At 44.8% G+C, this 26,970-nt stretch overlaps 1 protein-coding gene across 1 annotated transcript in view; it reads left to right on the forward strand.

Moving 5' to 3' along the window:
• NTSR1 (neurotensin receptor 1) overlaps positions 1–25,858 on the forward strand; it is a 56,612-nt gene extending 30,754 nt beyond the window's left edge. The window contains exons 2-4 of the mRNA XM_009950022.2: positions 12,116–12,317; positions 23,131–23,221; positions 25,609–25,858. Of these exons, the coding sequence (XP_009948324.1) occupies positions 12,116–12,317; positions 23,131–23,221; positions 25,609–25,858 (543 nt within the window). The remainder of the gene's footprint in view (positions 1–12,115; positions 12,318–23,130; positions 23,222–25,608) is intronic.
• Positions 25,859–26,970: the final 1,112 nt, after the last annotated feature.

Below are 26,970 nucleotides of genomic sequence, written 5' to 3' on the forward strand. Positions count from 1 at the left end.
TCCCAATTCACCATCTATTCCTATTTTTGTCCTGCTGGTATCCAGGTTATGAACTGGAGGATGGAACAGAATTAATGGGGGGGACACAGCTAGTGTGTGATAAAGGAAGAAAGACAGGTCTGGTTTTGTGTTAGGTTTATGTCTTGCCCACAGCAAGAGTGAAAAGGCAAAAGGATCTGCCCAGCATAAAAGAGGTGCTCCATGAAATCCAAGTGCGCTTTCCTCCTTCAAACATAGAAAACTACAGGGAAGTGACTGAAAATTTCTCAGCTTTAGTAAGATCCTGAGACCTTCATGAATAGTCCCATGATGATAAATCAGTAAAACAAGCCTATAAACAAAAATGTGCTGCTTGATTTGCCTTGGTCACACTGCTGAAGCGCAGCACAGGGAGATAATTTTAGTCTTCCTCATGACACTACCTAGTCAACACTTCTTGGTAGCTCATCCGCTCATCCAATCATCCTGATTAAGAGAGGCATAGTCGGGTCTCAGAAGCAGCAGGAGAGAGATTCAGGAGAGATGAGCGCACACTCAGTGCTACTTGACCTTGCTTGTTTTCGAGAGGTCAGCTACCTTTCCGAAGCAGAACATCTTGAAGAAGAGATGGAGATCTCTCCAGCCCACTTCAAAGCCTGATGAGAAGAGGGACAGTTACTGCCTCCTGGGAAGGACTGCCATGGAAATAGGGACTTCAAGAGGGTCTTACAGCATTGACTTACTCAAGAGAAAGCTAAAACCTCACACTGCTAAATATCACCGCTGCACCAAGGTTATGATGTCAACCAGATGTCAGACTAGGATAGGTGCTGGTTGCTGCCCCTGGGGCACTACTTTAGGCTGCGATTAATTTGTGTAAACTGGAAAAAATAAAGACAAAAGATTTGCACTGCCACAGCTAAATAATGCAACTTGGGGAGGAACTGTCGTGTTTTCTCTGGAAATTGAGGAATGTTCCAAACTTCAGTTTTAAAGTTCAGACCCCCAGAGAGATTATTAGATTTTAATTGCTACCTTAATCAACATTTATTAGTGCTAATCAAAGCTCCTCATGGGTTTAAAATTCAACCCATTTGTCAACTACTAATTATTTTAAGCAGACAAGCTGTTATTTTACCAGCTATATTACTGCGACTTTTCAGCATACATGAAATATTACAAAGAGCTTCAGAAAATTTGATACTGAAACATAATTCAACAGATAAATCATTTCTTGCCATGATCTCACTTGTCTCTCAGACACCTATAGCACCTCTTACCCTCGTCTACCTCCACCTTACCTGGCAGAATGTGCAAAATCAGAATCAAGTCCAATGTGGTTTTCAGTAGGAGAATGATTTATACTTTCTGTCTGTTTTTTACTTTTTAAATTAACTCTCCTTTGAATCCTTCTGTAGCGTGTGTGCCTCATGCATCAGGCTGAAGGCTTTAGTTGCTGGCTTGGTTTATAGCATAGTCTTTGTCTTAAATCTTCAGTATCATCCCGTGGGATGGAGCTGATTTACTAATTACTCTGCACTCTCACTTTAATGAGTGGGTGCTCACCTGCCATCCAGCTGCTGGTTGCATCCCCATTTTCCCCCCATGAAGGGCAGGAGAGGGGCATCACTGCTGCTTTGCACACCCACGCTCTGGCCTCAGCGTGGGACCCCCAGGTTGGACACCGGCGGCAGGGGGGGAGCCCAGCACCCTGCTCCTGCACGGCTGAGCTTGGCCGTGGTGTTGCCACGTGCCGAGTGTAAAACTGAAGTCTGATAGTCACCACGTGAGCAGAACAGACCCACATTTTTCTCTGTCATGATCCATCTACCAGGAGAGTGTGGGAAGAAAGAAAGCAAACATCACTTGTTTTAACTGTTCACTGCTCTTCGCAGTTAAAAATCTTGGCTTATTATACTCCCATGCTTTTACCTTTTGCTTTATTTTACTCCTAAAATACTGACTAGAAATCCCCACGCTGGCCTGCTCCCTGTAAGCGACTTCATACCCATGTAGCCAAAAGCCATCCATTTCAATTTTCAGGGATGAAATGACTCAATATTACCGGAACAAGAGAAGTTGGGGGATAATTGACTGTCACCACGGTTTGATGCTTTTTTTGACATGCTCTGTGAGAGAATGTCCAAGCATAATAGTCTCATTCATTACAACTGCTATCCCAAGCATGAACTGAAGAAGTATGGAATAACAAGCAGACATTAGAGAAGCAAGGATCCGAGTATCGGCTCACAAAATCAGTTGCTGGTTTATTTCCATGGCAATACACCCCTAAGACATACGTTTAGTCTGCCCTCTCATTAAGGCTGCGGTGGCTGCCAGTCCTGCACCCGTTCCAGGCTGCAAAACCCAAGTGGTGGGAGAAGGAGCGTCGGACGTGCTCAGTGCTTGCAGTCATGGCTAACAGTATAGGAAAGAGGATGATTTTGGTGGTTTTGACAAGCCCATCATTAGCTATCCTCAACAGAGAGCATCAGCCCGCACCAGGGGAAGCACCAAGACATGGAGGCACTTTCTCTGGATGAACGTCCACCACGTGAGACCTCACGGCTTGTACAATGCCCAGTGAAAAAGAAGACAGGCAAGAGGATAGACACAAAATAACTGCAAAATCTGGATTAGGATTACTCAGATGTCAGGAGCATTAGGCACTGTATGAACATTTATTAAATTATTTAGCAGGCTGACAAGCAGCAGAACTGGAGAAAACTAAATATATGGTGATAGGCGATGGGCAATATCCCTTTGGCGAAAACAAGTAGGATCCAAAATGCCAGCAGATAGTGAGAACTGAAATCCAACTGCACTGGTAAATTATTTAAAGCATATTTCCAACCGGTCATTTGAAGCTGAAGTATTATTTCCCCTTCAGTAGAATGTAGCTGCTGGGGAGGGTGAGGGGGAAACAGTAACAAAGACCTGTATGTTCAAAAGGAAAATCAAGAACACTATTCACTGAGTTTTTGTTCAACCAAAAATATTGCCCTAAATAGTGCTATGGATAACTAGATCTGAGGAGAAAAGCTGAGGCCAGTAAACTGACAGCATACGAATGGACTTTATTCTTGTTTGCAAGCAGAATTGGGTAAATTTGATTAATTTAGCTTGTAGCTCAATGTACCCAATTGCAGGAAACTAGGAAAGATTCCATGAAGAAGGAAGGAGGGGAAGATTTGAAGCTTTTGGGTTAATGATGACATGGTGGAGGATCATCACTGTCGCTCTGTCACTTCTTCCTTCCTCCCTCACCAGGTATGGGGACACAGCAACCATCCCGGGACAAAACCCTTCCATTTTAGTTTCCACATATCCCTCTTAAATCAGTGGCAGGAGGCCCTAGATTAACTGAAGTTAGTGAGACATACAAGACCCCCAAATCCATCCTAGTGAGGATTTGGGTTATTTTTTTGTTTGGGGTTGGTTTTTTCTGGTAACTGATTTACTCTTTCATTTTTCTAAATATACATTCTTTTATCCTTCAGTTTTGTCAAGTGATAAAGCTGAATATCCATGATGTACAACAAGGCATTCTGCAACACACAGTGGCAAACCTTAAAACCTTCTCATTTGCCCATTCTCCAGTCCATTATTTCCAGGATTTCCTGAATTTCACAGCTTTTCTCTTTCTTTGGGAGCTGCAATCAGAAGAACCATTCAGGTTTGAGACTGGTGTCCAAAGATCAGGAAAGGAGGAAATATTCTTTTGTGAATAGTTGTAATGAAGAAGGTTCTCTGGCATTTAGCAAGGTAATGAACAGCTCTGACATCCCCAGGGAGTCTGATACTTAGATATTGCCCTTGTGTACAATCAGGAATAATAAGCTTTATATCAAACACTTATGTATGAATCATACCTTTTTGCTATTACTTATGATAAATCTGAAAATATTTTAGGCCACAGGATTGTAACTATGCATAGTAATGAGGTTAAATTATCTCTTCAGGCATCCAGTCAAGCTCAGGAATGCCACCATTTTTCAGTGCTCTGACATCTTTGCCAACCCACCATGAGCAAGAGACCCATTTAAGTTGTTCTGCATCAGATGCTGTTTTTTATGAACAAATGCTTTCTCCATGGAGGGAGATTTATGAATGGGAATGCTCGTGGAATGTTTTTGCCATAGAGATAGGATGGATTTTTTTGTCGGTATGCAATTTATTTCCATCTGCTCTGTATCTGATTAACTCCTGCAGAGTATCTGATTAACTTAACTTCTCAAGATCATTAGCTGCTCTGCATTCCCATTATAGTTCATCAGTGTGGGACCACATACAGGCTTGAAAATATTACACGTTGGTTATTCTTAATATCTTAATTCACACTGACTGGTCATTCTTTCATGATGCCCGTGGATCTAAAGAGAGAAGGAATGTTACCAGGAAAACATCTCTGCTCTGGAGCAAACACAAAATGCTAACGAAAACAGAGTTTAAGGAGATCCTTCTTCTGGTCTCAGTGCTAGAGCTAAATTAAGCCTGTTGGAAGAGTTCATGTCTGGTGTTAGCCAGTTGCAGACAACTTCAGAGGCAGCCAGCCAGCACAGAGAGAGGGGAGGACCATGTGCCTCTGAGCGGTTCCTACAACATCACCACATGGTACCGAACAAGCCCTGTTCTGCAGTGTGCTGCAGGTACGTGCACCTTGTAGATCTCAAAGTACAGCACAGGCTGCAAACACTGCACACTGTCACCGTAAGCCTTGTAGTAACACGCATTTTCTGCTGACATAAATGTCTATCAATACAAAACTCGAAACATCTTAACAGAAGCAAGCAGAGCTCATGCACAAGTCCTCTGAGTTGTCTTTTGAGGGGTTTTCCTTCAGTGAATAAGCCAGTGAATGGATGTGTCAGTAACAGACGCTCACACGTCCCTGCCATGCAATTAATTGAGTACCAGTCTCATTGACATTAACGGCTGCAGGGCAGTAGCATCACGGGGACAGAGCCTGGTCTGGTCACTTGGGAGCATCCATCAGCTCCATCTGGTAGTTTATCTTCAGACTTGTGTGATCTCTTTCTTCACCTAAGCAACAGTACCTGCAGTCCCCTATTCCCAGACACTATCTAAAACCCAAAGAAAACCGGGACTCCTGCAGAGGTCTGAAATACACAGGTTTGGCCAATTTGAGCTCCAATTTGAAGCCAGCTGAGGTCAGCAAAACCCGCTGAGTTATTTAATCAGAGCTGGATTGGGCAGGATGCGTCTGCGTTTGAGGCTTTTCTTTGTTTTCTTTTCCCCTAAATGACACACATGGGATGTCCTGCTCCTCTCCGTGTTTAGACCAGGCTCACACCCGCATCACTGCCCCGGCTCCCAGAGGTTTAACTGCGTGTGACTGCCATCCGTCCCCCTGTCCCTGCACAGCTGTGCCCCAGCTTCAAGGTTTGCCTCTGTAATTCGTAGCTGATCGTAACATTTTGACCTCAGATACCTGTGCCTGTGAGCAACGTAACCTTTATTTGAAATGTCTGGGTTTGATATTTAACATTTTTGAAAAGGCCTTACTGGGGCGGAGTGCGGGTGCTTCTCAGTCTCTCTGGTCTACGCTTACAGCTCCCAGAGGTGAAGGGGGGAGCCGTTTGGGGTGAGATTAGGGCAATTCACACCATCACACTGCGTTAACTTGGATAAGACGTATGGAATCCATACTCATCTATAGCTGGATAGAAGAGGTAACAAGCAGAGGCTTTTGTGATTATTTCTCAGGATGTTTTAAAGAGAATGTATTAGTTGGGGTTTGGTATCTTCTCTTTGGTTGGTCACTAAGTTAATGATGGGATCTGATGTCTCCTCACCCGGCTCTCCATCAAATATTTACATACCGTTCCTGGTTCTGAGGCAATGGAAGGGTCATTTCACCCGGCTGACGAAGTCCCATGGCAGTGTGTTTTGCGTCACGCTGTCTGATGGGGCAAGAGGACCCTGCAGGGATGCAGGATCCGACCATGCCTGCATGCAGCTGCCTAGTGAGCCTGTACAGTCTCTGTCCGAGGGTGACGGCGGTGTCACACCGTATCACGCTGTCAGGGCTGCTTGAGATAGCAACGACCAAAATAAAACCTGACAGACAAACCTGCCTGAGTTAAAACTGGCAATGTGTGCTTGCTCAAGAACACCGTTAGAGCTCCAAATCTACACACAGACTTCAGCACTGGTACCTGTTCCTATTGACCCAGGATTTGTGTTCCCACATCAGGATGCACTTATCTGAGATAAGGACCGGCTGTATCCTGCAGAACAGGTCCCCACTAAAGCTGGATACCTGCTCAACCTTTTCAGATTCTTTATTCTCTCACTTCCATACTCTTTCAAGCTTCCTTCTGCAGATTTAATTTAGATATTTATTAAATGAATGATCTGAGAGAGGAAAGATTGTAACGTTTTTCTCTTAAAATCTAGTGCTAATGCACTCTGAAATTAATAAAATTCCTCAAAAGTTTCAGGAAGAGTAGAATTTGCTTCCTAGGCTGCAGTCTTTCAGCTTGCACATTCCTCACTGAACCAAGTACTGGCTACAAAGGCAGTTGTTTTCTCCCATCGCTCACAAACGCAGACCTCACTTGCCCTGTTGTATCTAAGGAATGGCATGTGGCTGATAGCCACTAGATACTTGGCATGGAAATTTGGAAAGCTATGCAAAGATGGTGGTTAATTAGACGGTCATTTACTTACTGAGGGGAAAAAAAAGACCTTTGGATTTTTCAGCAGGTACATCCTGTGAACATCAAACACGAGTGCCATTGCCAAATGCTCCCTTTGGCACGCCAGCACCATGTGCTTTTCCCTGTCCTGCTTTGGCTGCCACAGGTTGTCGTATCCAAGAATGTGGCACAGTGCTTATTAAAGACCAAAATTATTCACTGGCTGGTTAAAAAAATACTAATTCCATCCACTGAGTGAGATAACTGGTAATTTTGTAAAGTACATTTAGTCAAATAAGATTTTTTGGCAGCCAAATGTTGATGTAGCAGAATGTGCTTTTCTGATTGACATATGCTAACAATACTGCCTCCACAGTCAGGGGGAGGATAATTTACTTTTCATTTCCATTGGAAATGAGGTGAATCAGAATTCGATAGATTGTTAAATCTCAGCTCTGTGGTTTAATTTATTTGCTCAAAACCACAATCAAACGATACCCTTCAACCTCAGTCCTCTCCACCCTCACTTCCAGGAAACCAGCAAAGACAAATCTCCTCCTAAGAGAGTTTTCAGCTCCTTTTGGGTTCCTCAGCCATTTCCCCAGGCATGTCCTCAGGGAGTGGCTGGACTGAAGAAGAGTCTCTGCACTGAGAATGGAAAGGCTGACAGCCATTTCATAGCATTTCCCAGCTCACACGACATGCCACAGGGAAATGAATTATGAGAGAAGCTTAGTCAGTCCGGGTGAGGTTTTACCAACTCACCATCATCCACACTTCTCTCCATTTTAATTTTCCTTCTCACATCCCTGAAGAGGAAGAGGGAAAAATTGCTCCGAGCATCCCAGCTCACTGCTGGAAGGGGCGGTGACTCCGGAGACATGGCACTGACAGAGACCAAGAATTTGGCTCTGCTGTCACCTCATTTATGAGGCAATGAGGGGACATCTCTGGTCTCTGCCACAAAACCATTCTCATAACTCAGGGCTAAAATTATCCCTAAATCTCAGACTCCCTGGAGAGTCCCTACATGAAGTTATACGCTCACCTTCTCCATCACCGTCGTGAGTGAGCTGATGTCTGCTTTTAGTCGTAACCCAGGGAAACCACAGCAGCCAAATAATTTGAGGGACGACTTGGAAAAGCAAATCACGTCAGCAAGAAGCTCAGCAGAGCCAGGGGAGCAGTTTTCTGTACAGAAGATTTAGGAAGAGTCACAAACCCAAGAACTGGCTTCTGCTTTTGTGTCACTTGATTTTTCTGGTCCCTTCCCCCACGTGTCTCCCATGCGCCTGTTTGGAAGGAAGAAGAAAACTTGCTGAATTATCTAGTCTCAGACAAAGTCTGAATTTTGTTGAGCTGACCAAGAGAGGCTGATAGCTGCTTATTCTCCCTTCCAGAAGTGTGACTTAATATCCATAAATTTTCATTTGTCTCCTCACCAGTTTATGAAGCCCCAGCCCCAGATGGGCTTTGTCTTCTGTGTTCTGCAAAACCCTGCATAATTTTAATGGTTCAGCTGGAATTAAAATCACCTTTGGCAACAGAAGGCTAAGAGAAAGCTGGGATGAAAAGTGCATCATCATTAGAGAGCCAGGGAGGCTCAGTGCCTGGGCAGGGCAGGACCCCCACGGCCACCAAGATGGGGCTGGGAAGGTCAGCATCACTGCCTTGGGGGACTGTGGAGGTGTTGTACCTCTGAGGGGAGTCACAGCGGGTGTCTCTGCCTTGTCTTTGCATCCAGCAGGCGATCAGATATCTCGGGCATGCCTTCACAGGGACAGGGTCTAGGCAGAGACTTCTGCTGGGGGCTCACCCTCAGACGGCATCCGCAGCGTCTCCGTCCTGCGCAGCGCAGCCAGAGAGCGATTCGGGTCTCTGAGCGTTACTGCTCGGGCGGTGCTGGAGAGGAAGGTTGTTCTGTACCAGACAAAACATGATTTGGTCCTGAGGACTAATCCCATCCCACAGATGCTGCCAGCCCAGTGCTTGAACGGCTTTTAGGGCAGCACTGATTACAGGAGCGACAGCAGCATGGAAGTGGGTTAGTGTTTCACTCTCTCCTGCCAATGGCAAACATTGTAGTATTGGATTTTCTTCTTTTTTTTTTTTTTTTTTTTAAATGAGGATTTAGCACACAGTCACAGGGTTTGTCGTGTTGGGGATTTTTTAAACTAGAGAGCAGCCAGCGCTAAGCCTTTCCATGCACAGCTTTGTGCTTCGGCACTGTGCTCATGCTGCACGTTACTGTCCATCGTGGTGCTGAGCAGAAACCTCGGATCTGGTGGGTTTACACTGATGCAAACACATCGGTTTTAATGGAGAGGAAAATCAGACTGAACCATGCCTGGTGACAGCAGAGATGCGGCCAGACCACTCTGCTTGTGCATCCAAACAACTCTAAATACAGAAGCAGTTTAGATCCAGTATCTCACAAGCTGTCTTTTCCATGGTGAGCCAACATGAGACTTTCAAGTCAAAAATGTACCTGGACACTGTCTAAATCCTCCTTCCCAGGGCCAGAGCGATCTGTAAAGGTATATAAGGACCCAAAGGCTCCCATGAGTGTTCACTGACAGCCGTAGTCACTTTAGTCCCACTGATGTTAGGAATTTCAGTGCTGTAAAAAATCCCACTGAACACTTATACAAGTCTTGTTGCTTCTGAAGACCTTTGAATACGTAGTCCTGGGATCCCAGACTAGCTCCTCTTGAAGCAGGTGAACTTTCCATTGGCTTTGAAGAGGTGTTTGAGGCATCAGCACCAGCAGTGTGCAAAGTCACCTGGAAATGAACTGCTACTGCACTGGCACGATGAGCTGGCATGATGGTCCGGACCTGCACAACCCAGCAAGCAGCTTGCTAGAAAAAAACCCACTGAATACAGAGGTTTTGCAGGAGGGGGATTAGCTTTTCTGGCCTTTATAGTCCTCGAGAGTCTGTGTTTGCAAATAATTCTTTCCACAAATTAAAACCTTCTGCTTCTGGGGAAAATATTGATTTTTTTTTTCAACTATATGAGAGTTTTGGTACAAATCAAGACATGGAAAAAACCTTTAAATATAGCCTTTCACAGAAAGCATGCAATTTTCACTTTTACCATAACAATTCAAAAATGGGAAAGTCAATGCTATTCTAGACAATTTCCCAAGCTCTTTAAAGACTTCACAATACAACTATGGAATAAATCAAAGCTTTAAGGAAAGCTCAGAAAAGACTTTTTGAGTCCTGCGTAATTACATTAGGCAAGACTAATTTATAGCTAGGGAAAGTGTTTGAATGAAAGCCAATAAACTGTGAAGCTCAGGTGACAGAGTGAAGGATTTCCAGAATTAAGTGTTTCCTTTCGCTGCCGTGCAAACATTGGTCAGCAGTAGGAAAGAAGTGCATTCAGCAGCTAAAGCCATAGAAATAAGAGCGGGGAACTACAGGGCTCGTTTCTTAGTCTGACCTGGTAAGTCTGAGCAAACCACTTCACCTGTGTGCGCCAGCTCAGCCCAGCTGCATCGTGAAGGTTAAATAAATGAAGTAGGTTCTTCACAGGCACGAATTACTCTTTCAGTGAAACCGTGTCATTCTGCACCAGCTGAGAACTTGGTCCCTATTGCTTAACGATTGATCTTAGCATCGCGAGGCGACTTCAAATGATAACTCTTCTTTATATGCAGGAGGCTGTGAGATCTTTTAGAAGCTTCGAAAAGTGCTATATATTTATCAAGAGGCCATTGACAGCTTGTAATGGTGGGGTATATCTAGGAAGGTCCTCAGTCCGCAGAGGAGCTCTATTATTATTACCAGCATAAATGAGAGATGATGTTCTCACCATGTGGGCTGCGAGAGACGAAACCCAGCTGGTACTTTTGCTAAACACATCAAGCTCTGGAGCGCAAAGCTGCATAGAGACTTGATCCGTCTAAAGAAAACTCTGGCAACAACACCACTGCCTGTCTTCATTGAAAGGGGAGTTGCATCTTTCTGAAATTTATGAACAAAGAAACTTAAGTGCTTCCGATTGCCAGTGCACCTGCTCCCCATATGCTTATGGGCTTCTTATTTCTTTCTTTTATGGATCCTCTGTAGCATCTTGAGGGAGTGGTTGGATTCTTTCCCCATCTTTCCGTTCACCTCTTGCATTTCCGAATCCCTCCGGAGCAGAACGACCACACATCTGCACTAGATACTGGGTGTACAGCAAATGCTTGTGCACTGAGGTGATGGTCCTGCGTGGGTGGGTGGGTGGAGAGGGGATGTCTCTGTCCAAGCAGACGGAGCACCTGTTTGTAGATGAGGCTTCCCTGGTTTTGTAGTCTGCAGAGGGATGTGGGGTTGGCTCGGGGTGCAGGGTTGCTTCTGTGTTTTAGAGCGCTGAGGTGCTGGGGCAGAAGTTAGCATGCCTTGTAACCCCACCACAGGGCAAAGGTCCCTGTTGGTTTCAGTAGTTTTGTCTTCTTGTCATTTTATCGCCTATAACAAAATTCCACAGTGGTTTGCAGCACACAGTCTAATTCTTTTTAATATCGTGAAATTGAAAAAAAAAATTAAGGGGCTTTTGATTTGTCCCACGCTCATCTCGGTGATGTGCTGAGCCTCCCCCTGAGCCGCACAGCGCAGAGGACCAGCCCCGCGGGCACCCAGCCCCTCCGCGCTGCAGGGCGGGTTAGCACAGCAGCTCATCATCCCACCACGGCAGCCGTGCCACAGCCATGCGGGCAAATCCTACACATGCCTCTGGTTCCCTGGGCTGCTGTTTGTTAAGCTCAGCTCCAGTGAGGTTTCTAGACAGCTCACAAGGCCCTCACAAAGGCTTCCTGCATTTATTTGACACGAACAGTGACTTCCACTTGATTCAATCACTGCTTAATTTGATCCTCCATTTAATTTTATCAAAACTGTAGTAATCAAATAATTTGGACTAAAAACATTACAACTTCCACTTGTTTATTCCGATCAATTTTAATCCTTTAAGGCACAAGGTTTATTGGATAATTTGGTTATGAGATAACAAAACGCTGCCATTAAATCTACAACGAAATCACAGAACACAAAAAAGAAAGTTAGAAAGATCTCAAGGAGTGCTCATAGTAAAGAAAAAACACAATAACATACTGTTATTTAGAAGTCACACTGCACACAATGAAAGCTAAGAAGCATCCTGCTGTTCACGAGATGAAAAGATCAGTGGCTTGTTTCGGTTGAGATGTTTCTGGCAATGAACTGCACTGAAAGGGGGAAGACAACATAAGTGGATGAGAATGAATTTGCCTTTTTTGAGTGTTGGTCCACATGAATGAACGTATGTCAGTGTTGTTTGAGTTTTCCCTCTGTGCAATAAGCCTTCAAAAGCCAAAGCCAGAAGAGTGAGAGAGAAAATATTTCCACTGTAGGCTGTTTCTCTGTTGCTTTGAGAAATAAAACACAATCTCCTGCTCCACTGATCCTCCTCATCCCTTGACCGTGCCAATCTCTCTCCCGCAGGTCAACACTTTCATCTCCTTCGTGTTCCCCATGGTCGTCATTTCTGTGCTCAACACCATCATTGCCAACCAGCTCATGGTCATGTTCAAGCAGGCTGCCCAGGAAAACCAGGTCTGCACCATCGGCGGGCAGCAGACGATGCTCAGCATGTCCATGGAGCCCAGCCGCGTGCAAGCCTTGAAGCACGGTGTGAGGGTCCTACGTAAGTATTCACATATTTTGGCATGGAACTGGCTAGAGGTGTCTAAGCAAATACGTTTTGAAGAGCAGTAGGTTGAAATTGGTAAAGACTTTCACCCCCAACATAGTTTAAGTGAAAATTAGCTCGTTTTGGAAATCCAAATTGCCCCCAAACCATTTGACATTTGCCAAAATCCTCCAGTTCTTCTCTCAAAGCCCCAAACTTTGGAAAAAAAAATTGTTCTCTTGATCTCTTTCCTTCTTCATCTATTTCTCGCTGAGTCACCAAGAGTTTTCTAGGGAATTTTATCCCCTATTTTTCACTATTTTCTTTTTCTCCCACAGTCACTTTTCTCAGTCCAAACCTCCCCTTAAAGGATTGAAAAAAATATCATATAGAGAAAGGAAGCTAGAGAGAGATTTAAGTATTATTTAATTAATTGTACTCAATGGAGGAGAAACAAAAATTCAAATTTAAACATATTTCATGTTCTGTGAAACTGAAAAACTTGGTAACATCACGCTTCCCTGTTTGTTCTTCTATTTCAGGCCAGCTCTAGGCTGAACACCTCTCAGCCTGTCCTGGTTTTAGGCTTTGAGTGTGACTGGAGGACTGATGCAGTTTAAAAGCCAAACTCATTTTGTGGGGTCGGGTTTGAAGAGATCAGCTGCACCGGACACATAGCACAGGATGCGCAGAAATTTTAAAAAATATGCTGCTTCTTATACAATTTTTAGCTAAATTTTGCAGCCCTTTGAGGGCTGGCTATCTAAACATCTTTCAGACAAATCCCCAAGCCACCTTCTGGAAAATACCTCCATCTATATTTCACACATAATAAAGGGTTCACATGTGCACATGCAGTGTCTCAAACAACACTGATCGCTGGGAGCACAAGTGGCCATTTATGAACTGCTCAGGTGGGTGTTCGTAACTTCATGGAGAAACCAGACAGAACTGTGATCTCCATGGGTGAAGACAGAAAGAGAGTCTTTTTTTTATTATTATTCTTCCAAACAACCGCGTTTAGAGTAATCACAAATAATCCTTTGCTTTTTCCTTTTCTCGTTGATATGTAAAGCTAAAGAACAGACCTGCTCACACATAGACACTCTGAAAAAGCAGAACTAGCCCAGCATATTAATGATTTAGTCAACAGCAACTTAAGCCTTGTGTATATGGCTTTATCCCTTTTCTTTTTCTGCAGAGCTTTGGTTCAGACAAAGGTTAAATAAAAGATCCTGTACCCAGAATTGAGCTGTACTGCAAAATACTGGATGGCATAATTGAATAAGCTGAGGAAAAGACCAAAGAATCTGGTAGCTTAAACTACAGGTGATAAAGCAAAAGCTGTTCAAAAATAGCACCCAAAAAAAATCTAACAAAGTATGCCGGTACTGGTCTTAAACATTGGATGGTTTGTTAGCAGAAAGCTTTTCATGGCAAAGCTCTCGGTAGCCAAAGTGCTTTGGCCAAGGCCACATTTTCAACAAGGAAAGAAATTCCCTAGAGAGCACACCAAGAAAATCCATGAGATTCTTCCAGCCGTTTTTCACAAGGGATGTGTCCCGCGCAGCATGCTGTGCCCATGCCACAGGCGAGCTGCCAAGTGCATCCCAGCTTCGAACCCCACACTGGGAAATGCCTACTGAGAAAAATGGGGGAAAACCCCAGAAGACATTAAATTCCGCGTAATTATCTTGTTGGGCTGTGTTTGTTTACTGTCTCTGCACCCCGATTAACCATCATCTACAGGGGGATAAGGAGGGAGCCTTGCTTCAGCACTGAGCCTGCAAGGACGGAGCCGTACAAGTCCCTCGGTTCCCTGCTATCTTCTTGTTTCTTAACGCTTCTGCCTACTGCCATTAAGTGAGAAGCTGCCTTTTCTCACTTGAGCTACAGTATCTCACACCTCTCTCTCTCCTCTTATAGCATTGTACACCCTTTTTAACATCAAGAAGAGAGAGCTCTTCATGAATAATAAGAGAGGGACCTAAATTTACACCTGCCGTTCCCTGGGCATTGCTCGGTGGTGGTGGAAGAGCACCCCCTCACTAACAGGACCACGTTTCTCTGAACAATAAGCTGAATTTTCTTCTTCTCCTTCTTCTCCAGGCAAATTTCTGCTTTTGTTATGCACTGCAAAAGCACAGGAAAGTTAGCAAAAGCGAGGGCTTCGGTCTGGAGCCTGAAATGGTGCCAAAGTGGGTCAGACGTGGCACTGTGGGGCCCCATGGGCAGCGATGCACGGGTATTACACGCATCTCAGCTGTGCCACCCCAGCAGCAGGACTGAGCTCCCTTCCCTGCTGAGAAGGCAATGAGAGAACGGCTGCTTGCTCCTTGCCTGGACTGAGGAAGACCCAGCAAATAAGAAATCCACCATCAGTGTTGTCTGTGATTCAGCACATCACGCAGAAAGGCTTTTTTTATCCAGCAAGTGTGAGTGAAATCCCACTTCATTTTTCAGATGCACTTGATTAGTGGAGGTGCTTGATTCAGATTTACTTTTGTCACCTGTTCCTCAAACTTTTTTTTTAATAAACCAGGCTTCTGAGCTGTCTGAAAAGCAGCAAAAAAATACACAAGGATGCACAGGATTTATCCTGGGATCCATGGCAGCCGAAACCATGTACACATTCTAGGCTAAGGTTATGGAAGAGGATGGGAAAAGAAAAATTACACTTGTCCACACTAATAAAACTGTTGGCGCAAAGTCAGAGCTTTGTGAGGGTCAAAGTATTTTCCATTTCCACAAGTGAACTTTGGCCTGAAGTACAGAGAGCTTGATTTTGTTTTCAGGGTGAAATGTTTCAGAACTTGTAAAACTAGCTTAGAAAAGAAATTTTTTGCAGTTCATGGTGTGCAGATCTGTAGCACGAGATCAGAGCAGCAAACACCCTTCCTTCTTTCTTCCTCCAGATCCACTGAGATTATGTATTTATATTGAAATAAGAGCAAAACATGGTCAGGTTAACAGCTTCATTCCAAACATCCACAATATAATTTTCCTCCTCTTTGGTAGCATTTATGTATTTTCTTGGCTCTGTCCGACTTTGGTCGTGTACAAAATAATTAGGGAGATCAGGATCAAGGAACATGTCAGCCCTGCTGTCTGGGAGCCACCTCGTTAATTCATTAAGGATGTGATTTCTGATTGTAATTCCCTCTCTGCTGTCAGTGTTCTCCAGGTGTGAGGATTCAAATTCAGAAAGCTCGAGGCACTGGCAGCTTCCCAGCTCTTTTGTGAGGATAACAGGACAACCCGTGCTGCCACTAAAAATACCTCAAGCCAAGGGATTTTGTGCCCTCCTTCATCCAGCCAATATTCTTTCCCTTTCTCCAATTATAAACCACCTAAATTTTTTGTTATTATTCCTTGGCTATATTGTGGTGCTGGGAATTCTGTTGGGCGCTGTGTGATGCTTCACGGAAGGGTGAAGCTTTCCTGATTGTGTAGCCTGATATGCCAATCATTTGATAACATCCTAAACACACACACACACCCCCCCTTCAGAATAAGCAGGCTCCAGCAGGTAAATCCTCACATACACCACCCAGACCATTGCATACTCTGTCCAGAGAGAGAGGCAATATAAATCTTCCTCATCTCAGTCTCACATTTCCAAACAGCTCCTCCAAAATCAGGGTGCATTTGCTCCTGGCTCAGGCTGAAAGCACCGTTTGTCCAAAATGTCTTCTCAAAAGGGGACAGTTTTGTGACATGGACAAATTGTCCCCATCAATACAGCAGCCTGCAGCCCATTCTCCTCCGAGCAGCCCTCATCACCTCCCCGACTGCCTGTCAGATTGGTTCCCACCGTGGATGGAAGGAAGGAGTTATTGAATGGCACAGCTGAGCTCTAATAGCAATGTTGGGACAAACTGATGGACATCGAGGAGAGGATTTGCACGTCCCTGGGTGGACGTTGGCTAAGCCTATTAAAATGTAATCAGTTCCAGGTAGCATTTGCTCCATTACAGAAGCTGCTTAGTGAAAGCAATTTTAAAGCACTTAGAGAGGTTTAACCAATTAAAAGAATATCCTTCAGTCTCCCACAGCTGGCTGGGTGATGCCTCAGTAAGATGCTTTTTAGGAGGGGAAGTCAAACCATATTTCTTTACTGAATGTCTAAGACTATTTAAATTATGATTTTGGGGTCTCTGCATCTCTTCTTCAAGTAATACTAGACAAAGGCCAAGCATTTATGAAGTATCCATGCAGTCTGCATTTTATTAATTTGTGCATTAATAATTCCCCTTCTGAACAAAGGTTTTGAAGAGTTCATTTATTTCTCCTCACCGATGTTCCAAGTCTGAGCTATCCATTTCAGAAGGAGAATATTGCTATAAGATTCAGTGTAACCATCCCACAAACAGGAATAACAAATAGCTGACACTTTGCAGCCGCAATACACAGAAGAGCACTAGTCCGAAAATCTGCTCCTTAAACAGTTGCATTTCATAATTTGTATGTTCTAAGGAAGTCAGATTTGCCCATGAATCATTTCTTTTGGAAGAAAGGAACTAAATTCATGGAACTTTGTATCCCTAATAAAAAGTCTGAGCAACTCCAAGTGGAGTTCAGCAAAACCCCTGTGACATTAGGCGTGAGCCGAAGCTGCGTTTAACAGCTGAAGCGTCACATCGCGATTCGGGAAGATAAATTAGCTATACAACAGTTGTATACATTTCCCAGAGGTGTTTGTATGTGTAGGTTTACTTTTCAGCTTGCCAAGTGGCATAAAGAGAGCAGTATTGGAGCACTCTATAAACACCCCCTGAGGAGCAGAAGGGGACGATGGCTGCATCTCTTGGGACAGGGAGACTCTTCTCTCCCAAGACGCGGCACTGCAGCTCAGGCTGGCAAGGCGTTTTGGCTGGGATTCAGGCTCTTGCGGCTGCATCTCTGAAGACAACTCTGGGGCTGGTCATGCCCAGCGAGCAGATTTTCCAGGCGTTAAACCCGATCAATGTGAGTGTTTAAAGCGCTAGCTGGTGTGGTTTTAAACATAAAGTCTGGCCAGGGCCTTAGTCACTGCAGAAGCATGCAGCAAATACAGCCCCAGGGTCCCTCTGGTGAGCAGAAACCATTCTGGGAGGAACAAAGGACACGTGAAACTCAAAACTGGAGGGGAAAGAAGAACGGGGCTGCAGAGGATGCCAGTTTGGGTTATACCTGATCTTACCAAAGAGGAAGAGCCTTGAATGTGGTGAGGAGAAGATGGGAGCCCTTCTGTATTCTTCAAAGGGGAAATTTTCTTTCTTCTCTCTTCTCCTCAAAACACCTGGACATCCCTGGGGGGAATGGCACAAATGAAGTTTAAATGGAATCAATCAACTTCATCTTTAATTTCCAAAAAATAATTACCTTAGAAGGAAACTGGTGAAGAGACCCCAGTTTGCAGTGGGTCAGCAGTGACGTGCTGCTTGTTGGAGCCTGTTCTTGGACTAGCTTTAACCTTCATTTTCTGCCTTGCTCATTATGGGAGAAACTGGTGCCAGTGGACAATTTAATCACCAGCAGGACCAGGGGCAGGAATGCACATCCTTTTTTAAATCTGTCAGCTGAAGCCATTGAAAATCAGGACTGGAGAATATAGTCTGAGTAAAATACACTGGTTTTCATGCCAAAAGATTTTTATATTCACTCTGCTGTCTCGCTGCTATTAACAAAGAAGTATTTAGGAGAACATGGCTCCTTTCAAGCAAGATAGCATCTTCTACCCCTTAATCCAAAAAAGAGACAATCCTTCCACAGTAGGAAAAAAAAGAAGGAAAATTATATAGAAAGATAAAAAACAGATCTCTCTCCACTGGGAATGGAAATTAAGGAGTCAAATCTAATGTTTACACTGCTCAGTAATACATGCAAGAGCACAGGGGGATTGTATCCAGCAAATGCTGCGCGTTCTCAGTGGTGTCCAAAGGAGCTGAGGGCTTCCCAGGCCCATTTCTATTCCCAGTTTCTCCTTCTCTGCTCTCCTGAGTACTGCTGGTGCATACCGGTGGTCCCCAATCTCCGCTGGCTGTTATTGACTTTTATGGAAATCCTTTCTTCTGCAGCCTCGTGACCCACATACCAGCATAAGCAGTTTTAATTTTACTAGGCTCATACCCACCCTTGCAGCTCCCATAATCCCTAATGTGGGGCTCGTTGGTATAAATACTGCCTGCGATCTGTCAGGTAGTGCGTCGTGTTAATATAAACAGCGCCTCGAGGTTTAACTAGGCACTGCCAGCTCCATCTGCACTTGGCCCAGCTTTTACCATGTCTCGTCTCAAACGGCACGGTGACACTCGCCCCCCCTTTGTGAGAGATTGTCTTGTAATGGCATCAACTAAATAAGTATAGAAAACCCAGGAGCTTTGAATACACAAGGACTGTTTCTCCAGAAATCAGCATTAACGCAAATCCCTGACACGAGCCCCGTAACACTGTCACATAGGTTGTTAGTACCAGCTGGAGCGTGCATTCCTTGGGCAGCGTTGGAGACACATGGCCGCTGATGAGCTGAAACACGGAAAAGACTGAGAGATGTTGTTGAGATGGGCCAGTACACACCCAAACAGCTCTTGCCTTTGCTCAGAGATTACAACACCCTGCTCCCCAGCTGCATGTGTTTCAGCTCGCCCTGATAGGCAGAGCTATGGGCCCAAATAATCTGAACAAAACTATGAAGGAAGGATGGATCTGAGCTTCTCTAGAGGACTTAGCAACAGAGGAGGTGGTTAAAGGGGGAGCAGGAGAGAAAGAAGGAGAGGATGGAGGGATACCTTTGCCGAGGGCCACCCTGGAGCTGCAGGGCTGTGACTCAGCATGACCTCGGAGGGGATAGAAAAGCTACAGCGAGGCTGAAAACACCAGACAAGTGCTTTGTACTGCAGCAGATCCCTGGGGTCCCGCGTGAATTGGCAGTGGTGGCACATTACCCATTGCTGTCCTGGTGCTCTGAGTCACACCGAGCCTCAGATGGCCCCAAAAGAGGGACAGGGGGCTGAAAATCTCTCCAGAGCATGGCTCCTGTGCTCAGTCAAATCAGCCACCAAGCCCTCACCACGATCTTTCTACATGTGATATATTGCTCCATGCTCATGCGAACCCACCGTGAGGTTTTCGAGACGTTGGCCCTGGAGAAGGGCTGTCTCCCAGCCTCAGACACAGGATGCACACAAGGTAAAATAAAATAAAATACTCAGTGCGATCTAATGTAATTTAACTTCCAGGATTGCTTCCACATCCAGTTTAGTCTGAAAATCAAGACTGGCGTAGTTTAAATCTTCTTTTGCACAATGAAAGAGATGTCACTCAAAATTTATGTTTCCCTCTGCAGAACTTCCTGCAGGATAAACAAACAAGGGCTCGTCCTCTGCCGCTCCTCGTTCCTCTCTCCCCTTCTTCCCCGGGATGCGGTTCAAACAGGCAGAGAATACAGCCATTATAAGGCAAAACAGAAAGTCACAGGATGCAATTAATTCAGGTTTTAATACACAGTTAAACTGGGAGATTGGTTTAGAAGGGAAATGAAGACACAGCTTGGTGGAAGGATCATTCCCTGGCACACTGGGGTCAGCTTGCTCGGGTGCCCTCTCTGCTCCCGAGCTCTGGTCCGATCCACAGGTTCGGCGCCTTGTTTGCTGAAATGTGGGAAATAGCAGAATTTCATGGAGCAGCCCTGCTCCTCCTAAAACCTCATTGAATTAATTAGAAGTAAGGGATGGGTCTGGTTTATCTTTAGTTCAAAAAACAGAGGCAGGAAATCTCCAGCCTCACAAACACCATCCTGGACAGTCACCCCTATCACACGCTGGGGCAAATCCTTCCCCTGCATTGCTCAGCTTCAGCAGGCTGACCTGCTCCATCTCACTCCACCAAAGAAACTCATGTGTCAAGCCTTTGATGATGGAGATCACATCCTAAGAGCTTATAATAATAATAATAATAAACCATTTTGGCAGCTACTTTGCCCAGCATTTGTTTTACAACTCGTCCATTGCATCGTAAGCATGTGCTCAGGGAGGCACAAGACAGAAGAAAAAGGCACCAGGTACCTGGGAGAGAAGGACACTTTCAGTCCGTATTAGACGAAAGTTAACACATTCCCGCAATTCATATTCATCCCTGGGGAGGGGACCCAACAGGGCAGGACTGCCACCCTAAATCTGCTTGATCCCTTGTATGATAAAACCAAAATGTACAGATTAAGGGTGACAAATACAGGTCAGGGTCTCCTAATGCTACCCAGCTGGGATTTCCAGATCAGACCATCAGTGTCTCCAATGCACTTAGATATGTGTTTAACAGGGTTTTAATTGCAGAGTGATTGCGTGTGATATTACAGAATTATCACAGATTACTTAATTGACTCTTCGTTTGCTGAAGTTAAGCAGATATTTCTCTCAATATGTGTTTTTGCTGCTATAGATCCCTGCCTCCATATTATTTGGCACAGCGCTGTCTGAGTGACAGAAGCAGAGACTCTTTACGAGGAGAAAACCACTTTCATTTAACGTGCTGGTAAATTTAACAGGCAGATGTGTGAGACTCTTAAAATTGTCTGTAGAAAGAATCCAGATCTTGCCGTTCTTAAAGAGCTGCATGCAGGGCTAAGCAGCTGGGAAGCGCGAGCGAATGGAAGTTTCTGCAAAAATTACGATGTGCACGAATAACTTGTGTTGGGAGCCATTTGGGAAGCTGCTTTCACAGCCTGAGAATCCAGCTAGTCCGGTACACACACGGGAAAAGCAGATGGACTGGAGCTGTGATATTGGCTCGTTCCCGTTGGCCCAAGGCTGAAGGATGGAGGGGGAGAGGCTGGAGAGTATCACTTCTTCTGTGGCCCCTGGAAGGGATCTCCTGGGACTGCTCCGTGCAGGGCAAACCAAAGGTCCACCCGACAGAGAAATTAATTTCTGCAGGTGGCCAAGAGCAGGTGCTCAGAAATGTGGAAGAGCCACACAGGCATCCAGCGCTCCCTCCGAGCTTCCCGGTGAACCTCCCCACTTCTCCTGTGCCACGTGTCATCTAGGGGCTGTCCCCATCAAAGTCCCACCAAAGCTCCTCAAGGCAGGATCAGACACAGGTCAAATTCATTCACTTGGTGGTGTCTGAAGAGCTGCAGGCTGTCTAGTGATGAATTACATCTGCGATCACAATGACCATATAGCAGCCAAAAATATTCAGATTGAAATAATGAAGTCACTTGGACAAGAGAACAAAAACAGACCCTCTAGCCTTCTTTCCAAAACATGTCCCTTCAGTTGCTTAAAACTTTATTGAATAAATGGCTTTTGCAGCATTCCTGGAAGATGTTCTTGTACGCCACGCAGGCTGATGCTAAAAGAATCTAACTGTCTCCATCGTTAGTTATGTGTTTAATAAGAGAGATAGAACACGGAGTTGAAGTAAGGCTGTGGGTACGGAGCTGGACGCAAGGAATTGTTTAATTCCTGTACAGATTAGGCAGTGACTCTGCTAGTGATGACACCCACAAAAACAAGGCACAGGCGCTTCCCTCCCCGTTGTGTTCCCGAAGTCTCCCCGTGTGTCGCTTGGCTGAGTAACGGCGATGTGGAGATGCAACCGCAGCCAGACTTGCTCCTCCTAGACCGTGTTTTTCAAGGGAAACACATCTTCTGCCTATCTCCTCTATGAGCTATGGCATAGTCCCTGTGGGATGACAGGGTCTGGGTTTGGGACATACTGGCATAAATATCTTCAAACCCAGGGCAGGAGGAAAAGCAGCCTTTGCCTCCACATGCCAAATCTGCATCGCATTGGTGGTGCGTAGCGCTGTAAGAGGCTTTGCTGCTTCCTAGCCCTTTACAGGTCACATAAAGGACAAGAGTGATGCGGCCCTTATTCTCTGTAGAGCAAATTTGGGATAAAAAATTAACATAATTATTTTATTTAGCCTTGATTTTCTTCTTGTCTTTTATTGTGTTATGTTTTAACTGAGATTTCTTTATTTCCTGCTAGGATTCTGCCAGAATCCCGTCATTTCATACAGAGGTTGAAATGCATATTACAAAAGGAAACAAATCTTTCCCTTGATTGCCTGATATATCTACTTTTTAATCTAGATTGACAAACACACTCTACCAACAGCACTTTTATGCTTCAGAATTGTTGCATTTTATTTTCCATTGTTTGATGTCCCTTGGCTGGCACGTGGAAAAGAAAAAAACATAACATCTTTGCCTGCTCACCCCTTAATTAATCATTTTTATTATGGCAATGTCCAGACCCAAACATCTCGTAATCACTGTCTCAGGTATTGCACAAACATAGAGCAAAAGGACGAGCCCTGCCACCACAAAGCAGCTCCTGAGGCTGTTTAACGATCCCCGGCACTGTGGGGACTGAGGCCAGTGGCTCCGTGTAACAAACTAATGGGATTATGGTGTCCCTGGCTCCCTGTCTACCTGGATAAAAAACATGCACTAACTGTCTCTGCAAGTACTTTGGACAAAATACTCAGTTCCATAAGGGCATGAAACGCAAGGACAGATGTCAGACGAAATACAGTTTCATTTAAGCCGGTGTCTGAACTCGGCATCAGCAGTCCTTTATCCGTATCGTACCTTCTTTCGTTCATAATGTCACCGCCCCCGTGCTTATTGCTATTTTCTGTTATTTCTGCTATGCTTGTTTTTACAGACATTTGCAGGCTGGTTGCCCCTCAGGGTTATTAATTCACACAACGGCAAAGGAGAACAAAGTGGAGCTTTAGGAAAACAGTTTACAGCGATAAACACCACACAGACAGGCTCCTTTTTCACCCCCGATGAAGAACCGCTCACGAAAAGTAACGAGCTTTTTTCATACCTTGCAGGTGCTGTGGTGATTGCCTTCGTGGTCTGCTGGCTCCCTTATCACATACGGCGTCTCATGTTTTGCTACGTCCCCTCCAGTCACTGGACAGAGTGAGTCACAACGCGGGAGGACACGAGCTCCCCCACAATGCCAGGAGAGGGTGTGGGGTCAAGCTGGAGCTGGGGCTGCCGGGGCACCAGCAGACTGGGGGATGGAGGTGGGGATCTGGGAGCAAAGGCGTTCTCCACGCAAGGAGTTCAAGCCTCAACCTCCTCATTGTTTCGTCGTGGTTTTTTTTTTTGTCTTTTGGATTTCTTACTGTGTTTGCCAGCCAAATTAAGAGTCCTAGTTGCATCATCTAAATCCCCTAGATGTGGGTGAAGGAAGCATGAGCTTGAGCCAAAATGCATCAGCATGCCCTTCCTTCTTCTGTGGCTGCGACCACAGAATTGCCCCCGTTAACAACAGCGATGGATATTCACCTCTGACAGTCCCTGATGAAACGGCATTTGGACAGGGGGGTTTTATACATCTGAAGTGGATTGCTGTCTCCATGGCGGGGATATCGATCACCAGCCCTAAGATGGAGCAGCTCCTGTGAAACACACAATTTAGCTCCATGATGCCACATTTCCTTAGTGACAGGAGAGATTACGCGGGTGGGGAAATAACGGCGCTGCTTACAGTATCTGGGGCAGGTTATTTACTGCGTTTTGCAGGGAGTGGGTCAAAATTAAGTATTAGCAGTTGCCGCTGATTAGAAAATGCCCAGATTCTCAGAGAATTTAGGGATAATTGCACACCTATGCTGAATGCCCGTGCGCTGCTCACAGATGTGCAAGGGCACACAAACAGCTCAGTGGCTGCCGCATCAGGCCACGTTCCTCAGCAAAGCAGCCACAGAACTGATTATTCATTTTAAATACGCAGTTAAGCACTAATGCTGTTTGGGGATACACACCCAGGTAGCCTGAGACATGCTCAGTGAAAAATGTGTCTTTCCTCCCATGGTGTTACATCCCTCTCCTCTCTGGGACCGGGCCTGTTTCCTGCAATGAATAGGGAAAGGAAAAAAAAATATCTACAATACCAAAAAGCACAGCATCTATGAGACATTAAAATTTCATAAACTCCAAGCACAAAAAATAGTAATTTATGATATAGCAGTCTACTGAATGGAACTGTACATCCATCCGTAGTAAAAACCAAAACTTATCTTCAATCACGAAAACAGAGCTCTAGGCACACACTGGGACAAACTGTTGTTTCTTGTTTGCTTTCCTACATGAAAAGCACTTAGAGCAGCAATCAATTACGTGACGACTGCATTTGCTTTGAGCAAGAGGGGTAGAGAAGTCTGTCTGCAGTTAGTGTGAATTTATGCATTTGGTTGTATTCACATATTCTTTTTTCTTCTTTTAAAAGCCACAAATGATTTTAGGAAAACATTGAATTTACAGGCATATTGTGAATGGTGAACTATCAGTATGGTAGCTAATCAAGAGCTTGCAGCAGCTTGACATTTATAAATGCATGTGCATGCCCCTGAAGAAGAGAAATTTGTGCTATATTAATTCTTCACAACTATATAGAGAAACTCTGCTTGAAAGGGCTGGATGGGCCATGCGGTACTTGGCAGTGCTGAGGGGGTGTGGAGGGACTGGTGATGTACTCCAGCACACGTCTATTCATCTTTTGTTAGACAGTGCTTAGACTAACAAAAAGGTCTGCAATTTCCACTGAGATAAATGATCCTGGGGAATATCTTCCTGAAAATGAGACCTACATTGTTTATAAACTCTTTACCAGCTCAGAGCTGTTGATCTCAGTTGTCCCAAGGAAAGATATTTCCAAAAGAAAAAAAAAAATAACTAAGCATTTTCAACCAGTTCTAGTTGAAAACATCGTATTGTGATGATCAGGATATGTTTCAAAAGCATACTATCATCCACTTACCCCCAGAATAGAGAATGCTATCCCAGATTAGACAAATCCCAACCCAGGGACTCATTGAATGTGTTGATGCAGCTCTCTCCTCCTCCCAGCAGCGAGAGCTGCATCTGTTACTGGATCTTGGCTCTTCTGCAGGCTCTGTAGACCAGAACTGCAGCCAGAAAGTCAAACTAATGTATATGCATGACACAGAAACAATTTTCCATCTGGCTTCTTCATTTCATGCATGTGTATTTTTGAAGCCAAAATGAACGCATGAGACAAATATCACAGCCAGACCCAGGGCATACGTAAGTTTCTAACTGTTAGTGATGGGGACGAGACCTTTGTAGAGGCATTTGAGCTACGTTTGGCCAGACCCAGCTGAAAACATAGGTGCTTTCCTGGTGGCTCAGGCACTGACTTCTGCTGGTAAGCTCATGTCCCCCACTGAGAAAGGTTAGCTGAAAAAAAAACAGCTCATGTTTTTCTCACCCTTGTGACTGCGAATTATTTCAGTTCTCCGCACTCTATTTAGATTTTTTCCTTTCATCTGTTCTTCCAGTTTCCTTTTCAACTTCTACCACTACTTCTACATGCTGACAAACGTCCTCTTCTACGTCAGTTCAGCAATCAACCCCATCCTCTACAACCTGGTGTCCGCAAATTTCCGACAGATCTTCCTCTCTACACTCACACTCCTGTGCCTGCCATGGAGGAAGAAGAAGAAACGACTGGCCTTCACCAGGAAATCCAACAGCATCTCCAGCAACCACACATTTTCCAGCCAGGTCACAAGGGAAACTACGTACTGAAGCCAAGGGAGGAAGGGAAATGCATTTCATTGAGTCAAAACTTGAGTGAGGCCTCTGTGACTTTCATGCGTGGTCTCCAAATTCACGTAACACAAATGTCTTTAGCAAAGTCATTTCTGTTGGAAAAATAGGCTTCGTTGTGCCAGTAACTTTGAGGTTATTTTAAAGCATTGGCCTTGCCTCTTGTGAGTAATGTCTACACGTTTTGTAACTTCAGTCTGGCATAAATCCGGGTGCAGTGTTAACTGGGAAGCCAAAATATGTTAAACGTAGGCAAAACCATACTGCATTTCATCCTTTTGTCAGTGCAGGGATGCCATGTCCACACCCAAGGGTTTGAGATCACATCTCTTGGTGGCACCGAGCAGAGAGCCTGATGAGGAGAAAGCAGTTTTGAACAGAAAAGGATGTTTTTGGAGAACGGACATGCTCATCTATGGGATGTTCAATGAACGAGGAGTGAAAACTCAGGGAGAGAGGTGGTTATATTAGGAATATATCTGAATTATGATTCATATGACCTAGGTGCTCAAGAGAGCCGCTCTGGCTCCTTGAAATTAAATAACAACAGATGATGCCTTACCTAGATTGGGGTGGCTGTAGCCTGGGAGAATGGGGGTCATCTTTCACTTTAGTGCATATACAGTGCCTGGCACAGTGAACCCCCTCTCTTGCTGGTAATTGGTACTGCAACACCAATAAAAAAAACACAAAGTTTTTGACAAAGTCAAGAATGCAGAAACTGTGCCCAGCTGCGGTGCTGAGAAAGAACAGAAACTGAAAATCTTACTGGTGCCATACAGTCCAATCCTATTTTTTACTGGGGAGAACCGTTAGCTGTCCTGCACCAAGAGGTGAGAAAACTCCAGGCTCATGAGGGCTCCAGGCTGCTGAGATAAGAGCAACTTGCCCCAGTTCTGTGGGACCTTCAGATTTTTCCCATTCTTATTCCAGTTTTACTTGTTTCCTCACCATTTTCACAAGGCTGTTGTCTCATAGGTTATATCAATTGTAGGCAGCAGGGTCTCCTGCGCTGCCTTCTTTTATTTCTTTTTGCTACCAGACCTGTTGGCACACTGATCTGTACACACAAATCTTCAGGTGGTGCAAAT

This window comes from Leptosomus discolor, chromosome 17, assembly GCF_034619465.1.
Source record: "Leptosomus discolor isolate bLepDis1 chromosome 17, bLepDis1.hap2, whole genome shotgun sequence".
NCBI classification, from domain to species: domain Eukaryota; kingdom Metazoa; phylum Chordata; class Aves; order Leptosomiformes; family Leptosomidae; genus Leptosomus; species Leptosomus discolor.